At 39.6% G+C, this 12,534-nt stretch overlaps 1 protein-coding gene across 2 annotated transcripts in view; it reads right to left on the reverse strand.

Moving 5' to 3' along the window:
- The window catches only part of LOC139276003 (rho guanine nucleotide exchange factor TIAM1-like), a 421,871-nt gene that overhangs the window by 218,960 nt on the left and 190,377 nt on the right, over nucleotides 1-12,534 (reverse strand). For both annotated transcript variants that reach the window (XM_070893321.1, XM_070893322.1), the window contains exons 9-11: nucleotides 12,288-12,473; nucleotides 7,979-8,125; nucleotides 1,282-1,356 (exon numbers count right to left, since the gene is read on the reverse strand). In XM_070893321.1, the coding sequence (XP_070749422.1) occupies nucleotides 1,282-1,356; nucleotides 7,979-8,125; nucleotides 12,288-12,473 (408 nt within the window). The remainder of the gene's footprint in view (nucleotides 1-1,281; nucleotides 1,357-7,978; nucleotides 8,126-12,287; nucleotides 12,474-12,534) is intronic.

A 12,534-nucleotide genomic window follows, 5' to 3' on the forward strand; every position in this document is an offset into this window, starting at 1 on the left:
CAAGGTCCTCTGTGATTCCCTTCCCCCCCGCCCCCCCCCCCAATCTCTGGCTACCTGCGCTGATTTCTTAACTCTCCGCAAGGGTTTTCTGTGCAGCCATAAGTGGCCACACACGCTGGCCTAAGTTAGTTTGGAGCAACTATTAGCTGTCCAAATTGGCTTAAATGGCCAAAACTGGCGTAGGTGGTTGATAACGCCCCCTTTTGAAAAGAAAAACAAAACTAAAAAAAATCCTAACTAACTCACTTACACTGGCGCAAATTAAATGTGCAGAATGGGGATTTTTAAGATACTCCAGAAAAATCAAGTTGCTCCAAAAAAAACGGAGCAACTCCTGGGCAATAACTACCTTTCAGTCAACATAAAGTACAGTACTTCCCAAAGGTTTCACCAAAGGATTTGCCACTTATATCAATCCCATTAAAATGATAATGGTTTCAAATAATCAGCCGGTTTACATTTATTGGGCAGAGCAGATTCGAGTTGCTATAATGGAATTGAATTAGACATGACTTAAATGAGCACAAGTAGGATAATACAGCTGTTACAGTTCCAGAATAATGAGCTGCTTTTATACTGACACTCATTTAGGGTAAATTCCACAAGATCTTCTTCAGGTCAGCCAGCTTCCAGCACTCCACTACTGAATCTGGCATCTTTATCCAGCAGCAAAAATTACAATCTAGTTATTATAGTTCTATTATTCTGCAACTAGAATAAGGGCCTTATTTAGTCATGTAAATGCCAGGGATTAGCTCAAGTAAACCTGGTTTCTCTACTGGCAGACTAGAACAAGTCCCAGTGTATAACTACATCCCCATTTTGGCTTCTCCCAGCAAATGCTAGTCCTAGTTGCCGCTAAGGTAACAAGCGAAATTGATTAGGATGGATCACTTACCGTGTTATTTAATGTCACATGTGGAGATGACTGCTGCTGAACTACTGCACCCTGCTGGAAAATTGTGTATGCATGCAGCTACTTCGGGGGGGGGGAGGGGAAGGGGAAGAATAGACAACAACCACCAGAAAATGAAGACTCTCTTATAAATGGCCTCTCCACTAAAGCTGCTGTTACTAGAAAGGAATGCTCTTTGAGAAGAAAACAAAATGTCCGGGTGTTTTTTTTTTCAAAAAGGTACTGATGCAAACCACTTCTTTTGAGTCTCGGTCAGTCACAAAATGTGACAATACAAACTGTACAGTATCAATACAATTAAGCTGATCCCCATGTTAGCTGTGCTTTAGTCAAGCAACAAGTGCACACGGTCAATACATACTTACACTACTATCTGTTGAACATTCATCAAAGATGCCTTCCAAAGATTTCTTCAGTGTTGCTTCACTGTCACCAAAGAGCTAAAATAAAACAAAAATACATTAAAATATTTTGACAGTAATATTCAATTCTTCACTTTTTCCCTCTTTTGTCCTTTTTTTCCCATTTATTCCCCATGGTTTCTTATATTTGTTACTTTATTTCTTCTATTTTCCATTGTTTCTCTTGCTTGGCTTCCCTACTTCTGCTCCATGCCAACAATTGTGGGAAGCATAGAAGTCATTATCAAAGATGTCACAAATTGGACAAATCAGTAAAACTTGCAGTTGACACAAAACTAGGAAGAGTAGTGGAGTTGAAGGAAGTAGCTCTAAAATTACAAAATAAACTGGACAAATATGTAAGTGGACAATGGCAGAAGAAATTTAATGCTGAAAAATTTAAAGTATTGCACCTGGAAAGGTTAAATGGGTAGCATACGTATTCCATGAATGGTGTTGAAATAGAGAAGGACAAAATTGAGAGACATAGGAGAGTCTTGGTAGACTCAAGATAATTACAGATGAGGAAGACCTAACTTTGTTCATCCATTCAGAAAAACCTTGCTTTCTCCCTTCCGTATCTGATTGTTTCTATAGGATTCTTATATGATTCCAGAGCTTTTGATTGTAACAAACAGCTAAGTGCCATTCATATAGCCATCACTCTTCTATAAATAAAATTATCTTTTTTCCCTATCATTGGCTTATGGATTTGCATTGTTAAAAATATCACATTTAAATCATTTTTTTTTAAATGCAATTATGCAAACATTATATATAACCTGGTATCGTATTTTGGGATTTTGACTATATTAAATGATATTAATAAGATATTGTAATCGTGAAATTAATCTCAATATAAGTTAAATCCATATCATACAGCATTAAGATTCAATGCATAAGAAATTAGACCCAGCTGAAGTGTCTGTTCAGGATAGTATTTCTCAAATACCATATCAGGTTTAAGCAATGAGATTCGTTAACACATCCCAGAGAAGAGGTAATTATGGCTTGATTCACATGAGCCCAGCAGGGAATGCTGCCAGGTAAGCTCTCACATGGAGTAACCAGAGTAATGGGAAGAGAGAAATTCAGATGGTTTATTGTACTGAATATAATGTAGCCAAATCCCGGTTCTACCAATTGCTTTCGGCTTTAGCATTACTTCGCTAAGTGCAATCCCACATCCTTATAATCAGGAGTTTGCTGCTCAATATCTAGTCATACAATAGTATGACCGGGGGGGGGGGGGGGGTGGGGATCATAAAAATGAAACTCCTTGTTATTCGAGCTATATACAGTAATCTCTCATGTGCTACCACATGCATGTCTCCTTTCTTCCAAGAGGTACAATTGAGTGAGATGAGGCCGATTATAAATCATGAAGCCAATTTATTTTTCATGTAATGATTACAGTGCACTTCAGTTAATTTCCTAACAGACTGCAAAGGGCAAGGAGGGGGAGAAATCCCTGAAATGTGTACAAGAGAACTTTCTTGATCTGTGTATTTCCAGCCCAATGAGGAAGGAAGCAGTGCTGTATCGAGTTCTGGGGAATGAAGTCTGCTGTAAATATTCTCTCAGGTACAGCGGTGCCAATCACTCCCATAAGCTATTGGGAGTGTCTTGCATTCAGGAATGTCTCTATGCAACTCAGTATCTAATTATACAATACAATAACCCACAATAACACCCCCATGTGATCTGAACTGGATATTTTGTTCCGTGTGGGTCACCAATCTTTTAGTAGGCGGACTGAGAAACACTTTAGTAACAAATCGTTAAGCTGCTTTATTCTTCTAGACAACATGAACATTCAACTAACAGTTAACGCAAATCCCACTTTCTTTACTCCTTGAAAAATTAGTAACAAAATGCACTGTCCCTTGTTGGGAACTGACTGACTTGTTTTTGGCATTATTTTTCTTTCCAGACAACTTCAAACTATAAAAACTGACCTCCTGCAAAAAACAAATCTGGAAATACAAGCTGGTACCAGTAAAAAGTGACAATGAAGCTATCAAATTCTTGTGAAAACCCAACTGGTTCACTAGTGTCCTTTAGGGAAGGAAACGCGCCATTTTTACCTGGTCTTGTCAACAAGCGACTTCAGTCCTACACCAGTGTGCTTGACTCTTAACTACCCTCTGAAGTGGCCTACCAGTTGTATAAAACCTTGGGCATCCAGTGATGGGCAATAAATGCCAGCCTTACCAACAATGTCCATATCTCAAAAATGAATAATAAAAACAACTGTGTATTAGGCAGCTCGCCCTACTTTACCAGAGAATAGTTGTATGGTGAGAGAAATTAAATTAAAATGGTTGCAATGTCCCTGTTATTTTCTGCAGCAGAAGCTTGCGTCTGACTAAAGGCTGCTAGGGAGAAATGTTGCTAGGTTACAATACCTGTAGGTGACAATGATGCAGTGCAACTTTGTGAAAAATCATTTATACTCAAGAGGCTATTTCAATAGAATGCAAAAAACCTTCCTGCGCAACCATTTTGTTTATTTGTTTTTTCTTTGATGAGTTGTGCATGTAATCGAATTTATTTTCCCCATTGCTTTCCTTTTTTCTGTTATTTTTCTTCAGTTTTGTTTTATCTGTATTTATATTTCAACTCCCATAATTCTTAGCTCTCTCTCCTTTGTACACTTATGAATTGTGATGTCTGTTTATATAGCAGTAAAGGAGAACCTTAAGCGCAATATACTGATACGATTTTTAGTTTAATATATAATGAATACTTAACTGGCCCCGAGCCCAGCAAGCTACTCAGTTGTATCGAGCCTTAATAGTTGGCCAACCATTACTTTTTAGGGGTAACTCGGAATGGACAATAAATATTGGCCTTGCCAGTGACACACATATCCCAAGAAAAAGTTATTTTTTAAATGCGCTCTTACACTTTAGCAGTACTTTGAGTAGGTGCCAGCATCTAGCAGCACTGCATAAAGGGGATCCAAAATCACTAGGGCAGGTCCCATAATCTGGAATCATTGAGAAAGGGATCTAAGGAGGAAAAATTCGAATTGTTTGCGCCTCCAGTTACCGCCTGGGGTGCAAACAACTTTTCGCCCGGCGCGCGCCGGTACCAACTCCCGTGAAATTCCACGAGAGTTTAGCAGGAGTGGTAACCGGTAGCGTCTCACTCCGACTGGTAGCGCCCCAGGCCGCTGCGTCACGACGTCATCACCATGCGCAGCGACCTGTTTTCACCCCGGAGTGAAAATTTGGTAGTGCCCTGCAACAGCTTTGCTGTAGGCTGCTCGCGGGGTGAAAATTAAAGGGGAGGTGTGACAGTAAGAAAAAATGGTCGACTTACCGTCGCGGCCTTCTTCTTTGTAGATCACTGGGTCTGTGCTGCGATCTTGCAGCCCAGCACTCTGCTTGTGTGCCGGGCTGCTGTCATGGCACCCCGCTCCCAGGTGGTCCAGCGATGGCCCTGTTTCCCGCCCGCAGAGTTGACAGCTTGGCCCTCCTTAATGGAAGGGGAGGGTCCTGTCTACCCGCCTGCGTTACGTGTTACACCGCATAGCACTGGAAACTTTGCGTGCTTTACCATCCCAGTCCCAACCCCAAGAGGAACTGCAGCGCGAGAGTTTGCAGTTCCTCTCAGGGGCAGTAAGCCCAATATAGCTCACGGGGCGGGACATCCATGCCAGGCACAGGAACTCCCGCCTCGCGGATGGTACCAAAATGGGGTGGTACCGAATTTCCCCTCCTAAAGCTTTACTACTGGGGTCTTTGGGTAGGAGTAGGCCTGGAGTTCGTCTAGTAGGTCTTTGAGCATTGAAAGCACTAGAAGGGGGTGGGGCATGTTCGGTCACGTCCGAAGAACAGGGACTGATCTCCCTTTGGAGCCTTTTGGACCATTAGGAGCCAGCCTGCCATATGCCCCATCAACCTTCTCCTCCGACCTATTTGCTGTCTTTCTCAGAAGCAAAACAATTTACCTAATTTTAGAGCCAAAATGAAGAGGGCAGGGGCTTACCATGACGGACACGGAAAACAGCCAATCAGGAGAAATCCAATTACTCAAATGCATCTTCGGGTTAGATTTAAGGACTTGGAAAAACAACTGAAATAGTCTTCAGCCTTTCCACCAAGAAATACAGTCTTGATAAACCATCTTTGTTTTATAACTGTGAAGTAAAACTAAGTAATTGATAATAAAGAGAGCTATTGTTAATATCTTAAATATAACTTGCCTGAAATAAATCTGAGAATTGAATTTCCAGTTTGTTTTGAAACCTTTTGGAAAAAAACTCTCAAATCTTCACAGGATGAAAGAAAGACTTTCATGACCTCAAAACGTCCCAAAGCACTTCACAACCAATGAAGTACTTTTGAAGTGTAGTCACTGTTGTAATTTAGGAAATGCGGCAGCCAATTTGCGCTCAGCTAACTCCCACAAACAGCAATGTGTTAAAAAAAAAAAATTATCTGATCATTAAGTGGTTGATTAAGGGATAAATATTGGCCAGGACACCGGGATTAACTTCCCTGTCGATATAATACCACGGGATCATTTACATCCACCCGAGAGAGCAGACGGGGCCTTGGTCTAATGTCTCATCCAAAATATGGCACTTCCAACAATGCAGCACTCTCAGTACTGCACTGGAATATCAGCCTAGATATTTGTGCTCATCTCTCTGGAGTGGGACTTGAACCCACAACCTTTTGACTCAGAGGTGATAGCGCTATCCACTCAGAGGAACCCACCAATACATGCTGGGAAATCATGTAGGTTATACATACTCAGAATTCACAGATGTAGTGATAATTCCCTTTAACTGTTCTGGGGCAAAAATATCTATTCAAGCCCAGGCATTTGAAAGGCTGACAGCTTGAAATAAAAACTTTAGCAAAGGTATGAAAAAGCAATTCAATGGATAGACCATCATGTTATTGTTTATGTTTTTTTTTCATTTTTTGATTACCACCTTATTTTGGACGTTAGAATTTTCAGTTGCTGAAAACAAAGGTATCAGAAGAAAACTTTTTCAAAATATGTTTTCAAATGGTTCACTTAATCCTTTTTTAAGTTCTCCTGACCATTCATTCGCTTAGAAGATTTTCACTGGTAGTTATCTAACTACTTTCCTCGCTTTGATTCATATGTTCCCCACCTCTTCAATTCATAGTTGCTTCTTTATCACTGAGTCAATGAAGTGTCACAGCCAAAGTGTGACATCATAGGAAGTAAATGTTTCACGACATAAAATCTGCACAGGCACAAGACATTTAATATACAATAGATAAATTGATTATATAGACTACTTGATCTTCAGTGGTGTTGCTCACAAGGAGTTCAGTGTTTTTATTATGTGTAATTGCTCACAGTGCTTATAGCACAGAAATTAATTGTGTGTGGGGAAGAGAGGTCCTGTGTTTGCAAGGAATCAGCACAGGATGTGGGAGTAGTTAAGAGAGCTAGGTAAGTGAACAAATGTGGAGGTATTGAGTAGCTTGGGCAAAATATATGATGGAGGAAACTACTGAGGTTAAGAAAAAGTAAAAGTGACTCCCCCCCCCCCCCCCCATTGTGAAACATCTACAGAATTATTTGTTTAATATAACTGTGGTATGCAACATGAACAAATTGATTTCTTTAATATCTTAAACAGTTAATTTTTCAGAAACCAATCAAAAATACTTCTCTTCACTATCTTTCAGAACATCTCTGGTGTAATCAATGGCCCAGAATTTGCGGTCGGAAAGTATCTGTGGGTCCCGGAGGTTCGGAGACTTGCGGTCCTGGCCTCTAGACGAATGCCTTCATAGAGGCACACATATCCCAGAAGCGTTATGGGTTTCACACGCATCACTGGGATCACATGAGCCGGCCCAACTAACCAGAACTAACTAACTCATACTTATGAGTTCGGTATGTATGGAACCACCATAAGTATGAATGGGAATATCCCCAAATACACAGAAACACTGAAAATAACAAAAAATCACATATTTCAAATTAATAAAAATGGAATAGAATTAATTATTTAAAACAAAAATTTTATATTTTGAAAAATAAATTTACATATTTTAAAGGGTCTAAAAATAAACTTATTTAACAAGATTTTAAATGTTTAAATTATTCTTAAAAATGTATTTTCCTGTACTTTGAAAGTCTTACGCTGATAAGACTTTTACCAGTCATAAGAATTTGAAGGACATTCGCTAGGCAGGAGTTTGGGCAAATAGCCCAACTCTCCGCCCGCGGAGGCCGTTTAGTTTTGGATGCAGTGGATCTTCCAAGAAAATTCTTGATAGATCACAAGTTCCTGGTTTATGCACAAGCGCTTTGCATACCTAAACCCGGAACTTGTGGGGACCACATGGGGGCGTGCACACCTCATACGCACCCATGGAGAGCGCGAATTCAGGCCCATTACATTTATACTCATATTTGTGTTCAGTTTACTGCAGTTGACATTGGTCAAAGTAAAAGGCCAAAACATCTTGAAGTAATCATACTTCAATACTAAAGAAGAATCTGCCATGTATAATAAAGAACGTACATTTTGTTTCATGAGATTATATAGAACATTTTAATCAATATAAAAGATGTAGTGTTCATTCTTATATTCTTAGCATCTTCAAAACTTGTTTCTGCAATCAATTGAAATAAAAACATTGGTGCAATATCTAACCTGATTAATACTAGGTCTTTCTTTTGCTTTCTTTCTTGACGTTGTATCCAATCCCCACAGAGAGGAAAATCTATTCCTGCGTTTGCTTACTGATCTGGAAATTGCCTGAGTTCGGTTTTTCAATCCAGGTTCACTACGGGCTGCCACCTAAAATAACAGTATCACACTTATTCTGAGACAGTAATAAGTGATAGATTGATTGATTTTACGTCGAATAGGTATCATTTTTTTTAATAGAAATTAAATACCACATAACCTCTGAAAACAAAATATGCAGTTGAGAATATCAAAAGAATTCTGTCTCTTCGCAAACTATTTCAGACAGTTTTCAAAATTGTCCCTTATTACATCTATAAAACCTCCTTCTGCCCTTCATTTGACTAAGAGAAGCATTTAAAAAAGTGTTGTGACAAGACCAGTGAGAGACACTCCTTTATGATCAATGAATATAGTGGGTGGAGAAAGGCCTTCCAGTTAAACTGGAATAACATCTATTGTATGCATACAGGGCGTAGTAAAAAAAGTAGTCAAATAACAATGGTGTTTACAAATTTAAAAAAATACACAAGCCAAAAAATTCAAAAAGAAGAATATAGGGGAAGAGAATTTTCAGATCAGACATTTATTTAGCGTTTTAATTTTCTATCAGATTTTTCTTCCATAGAAAAGATTTAAGAACATAAGAAATAGGAACAGGAATAGGCCATTTGGCCCCTCAAACCTGCTGCACCATTCAATAAGATCATGGCTGATCTAATCTTGGCCTCAAGTCCACTTTCCTGTCTGCTCCCCATAACCCTATCGTTCAAAAATCTGACTTATCTCTACCTTAAATATATTCAATGACCCAGCCTCAACAACTCTCTGATGGGTAGAGAATTCCAAAGATTCATAACCCTCAGAAGAAATTCCTCCTCATCTCCATTTTAAATGTGCGACCCCTTATTCTGAAACTATGCCCCCTGGCTCGAGATTCCCCAACGAGGGGAAACATCCTCTCTGCTTCTCCCCTGTCCAGCCCCCTCAGAATATTGTACGTTTCAATAAGATCATCTCTCATTCTTCTAAACTCCAATGAGTATAGGCTGAACCTGCTCAACCTATCTTCATAAGACAACCCCTTCATCTCAGGAATCAACCTAGTGAACCTTCTCTGAACTGCCTCCAATGCAAGTATATCCCTCCTTAAATAAGATCATCAAAACTGTACGCAGTCCTCCAGATGTGGTCCCACCAGCGCCCTGTACAGTTGTAGCAAGACTTCCCTACTTTTATACTCCATCCCCCTTGCAATAAAGGCCAACATTCCATTTGCCTTCCTAATTACTTGCTGTACCTGCATGCCGACTTTGTGTGTTTCATGTACAAGGACCCCCAGATCCCACTGTACCACAGCATTTTGTAGTCTCTCTCCATTTAAATATTAGCTTTTTATTCTTCCTACTTACATTTTCCCACATATAACTCCATCTGCCAAATTTTTGCTCACTCACTTAACCTATCTATATCCCTTTGCAGATTCTTTGTGTCCTCTTCACAACACAATGTTCAGATGGTCAGTGTATTTTCTGTGTACACATCCACAAGTAGTAATGACTTACCTCTTCTGTGTGCATTTCATATTAAAATCGTGATAGGTTGATATTAATTGTCACCCACTGGTTTTCAAATATTAGAACTACAGCAGTGATGTAGTAGCTTTTACACCACTCTGCCTAGCATATTACCTGGAATCAATTATTAAAAATGTAATAGCAGCGCATTTGGAAAGCAGTGACAGGATCAGTCCGAGTCAGCATGGATTTATGAAAGGGAAATCATGCTTGACAAATCGTCTGAAATTTTTTGAGGATATAACTAGTAGAGTGGATAAGGGAGAACCAGTGGATGTAGTGTATTTGGACTTTCAAAAGACTTTGACAAGGTCCCACACAAGAGATTAGTATGCAAAATTAAGGCACATGGGATTGGGGGTAATGTATTGACGTGGATAGAGAACTGGTTGGCAGACAGGAAGCAAAGAGTAGGAATAAACAGGTCCTTTTCAGAATGGCAGGCAGTGACTAGTGGAGTCCCACAAGGTTCAGTGCTGGGATTCCAGCTATTTATAATATATATTAATGATTTAGATGAAGGAATTGAATGTAATATCTCCAAGTTTGCAGATGACACTAAGCTGGGTGGGCTATGAGGAGGATGCTCAGAGACTGCACGGGGACTTGGACAGGTTGGGTGAGTGGGCAAATGCATGGCAGATGCAGTATAATGTGGATAAATGTGAGGTTATCCACTTTGGTGGCAAAAACAAGGCGGCAGATTATTATCTGAATGGTGGCAGATTAGTAAAAGGGAGGTGCAATGAGACCTGGGTGTCATGGTACATCAGTCATTGAAAGTAGGCATGCAGGTACAGCAGGCAGTAAAGAAAGCAAATGGCATGTTGGCCTTCATAGCGAGAGGATTTGAGTATAGGAGCAGGGAGGTCTTACTGCAGTTGTACAGGGCCTTGGTGAGACCACACCTGGAGTATTGTGTGCAGTTTTGGTCTCCTAATCTGAGGAAGGATATTCTTGCTATTGAGGGAATGCAGCGAAGGTTCACCAGACTGATTCCCAGGATGGCAGGACTGACATATCAAGAAAGACTGGATCGACTAGGCTTATATTCACTGGAATTTAGAAGGATGAGAGGGGATCTCATAGAAGGATATAAAATTCTGACGGGATTGGACAGGTTAGATGCAGGAAGAATGTTCCCAATGTTGGGGAAGTCCAGAACCAGGGGTCACAGTCTAAGGATAAGGGATAAGCCATTTAGGACCGAGATGAGGAGAAACTTTTTCATCTAGAGAATTGTGAACCTATGGAATCCTCTACCACAGAAAGTTGTTGAGTCGAGTTCGTTGGATATATTCAAAAGGGAGTTAGATGTGGCCCTTACGGCTAAAGGGATCAGGGGGTATGGTGAGAAGGCAGGAAAGGGGTACTGAGAGAATGATCAGCCATGATCTTATTGAATGGTGGTGCAGGCTCGAAGGGCCGCATGGCCTGCTCCTGCACCCATTTTCTATGATTCTATTACATGAATATTCCCCTAGAAATGGCTGGAGTCTGTTCTGCAACTTTTTTTTTAAAATCATGGATCACCTGTGCTGTTTCTCACAGTGAGTTGTTGCAAAGGGGCTGCTGAGATATGGGAGTGTGATGCACATGGCTGCTGAAAGGATTTGGAAAGACATTTGGTCAGACACAGTTTTTTCATTGGTTCCTGGAAAATTTGAGCCAATTAGGATTTTTGTGCGCAGGATGCTTTACAGGTACTATAAACACATACCAGATACAACACATTTGTTTAATATCTACTTGTGGATCGTCTATATACTATTCAGGGTAATAGGTTATGCTGTTTTGCAAGGTCAGAGACATTATACCATGAAATGCACAATGTATTATTCTGCTGCTAAAATGCAGCTGTGTGTGTCCCTTTTGAGCCACAAGGCATCTCTTTCCTGAAGTCAAGTTTGGGCTGATTACTCTTAACACATCATCAGCACAGAGGATTTCTTTGCAATACCTTTTTTTTTAATTAACTTTTGAAGTCAATTGGAATCTATTTTCTGTTTGTGGGAATGTTACTTTGCAGATAGGAAATGATCAGCTTTCCTTTATAGTTTTATTTGAAGTATAGCACAGATATTTGTATGCACAACAAATCTGGAATGTGACGAATGCATCTGAAAATACAATTCGAGTTTAACATACATTCATCATGCATAAAACTTGAACATGTATTGGTTAAAATCTCATTTTCATGAAATACCAATAGATCACAACTGAACAGCTTTCTTCTAGCATACGACGACAGAGTGCCTGATGTCCAAACTCAATTATCTCCTACTCTGAGTCAGAGACCACAGTTTCCAGTGCTGTAATAAAAGCTTTATTATCCAAAGAAATATAAATGAGCCAAATACCTACAGAATCTAAGTTTCACACATGCTATCTAAACAGTCTTCTCTGCTAAATGATCACTATAATCTACTCACCTGCAATTGCCCTTGGAATATATTGATCTTGGTAAATCATTTGAAAACTGTGGTTACACTTATATCATATACCATGTTACATAAATTACATAGATGAGCGTTAAAAAAAAGTCAAAATACAGTGATACTTCTGTTGATTTTAAAATGTTTATAGACATTGTAGGAAAAGTAGAGACACCTTCAATGAAGGAGTGCTGGTTAATGGATCTACTAAAACGCTCCTATACTTGTATTTGTAGTAAAACCTAAATACTACAAACTCACCAAGGCATGGAAAGAAGATACTGAAAAAATACCTAGACGACCCATGGCATGTTTGGTTGGCCGACTTGCAAATGCAAGAAGTCGTTTTGGATTTGGTAACTCTCCACCTTGAAGACTTGCCATGTAACAACGATGTCGGAAAAGATCAATCTGAAATTGTTCTAGATTTTGTTCCCATAAAAAGATCTGTTCAAAGATAGAAGGAAATGGAAATCAAAATATATTCTTCCTCACTACTGGAACAATG

Source organism: Pristiophorus japonicus, chromosome 11 (assembly GCF_044704955.1).
Source record: "Pristiophorus japonicus isolate sPriJap1 chromosome 11, sPriJap1.hap1, whole genome shotgun sequence".
Taxonomy (NCBI): domain Eukaryota; kingdom Metazoa; phylum Chordata; class Chondrichthyes; family Pristiophoridae; genus Pristiophorus; species Pristiophorus japonicus.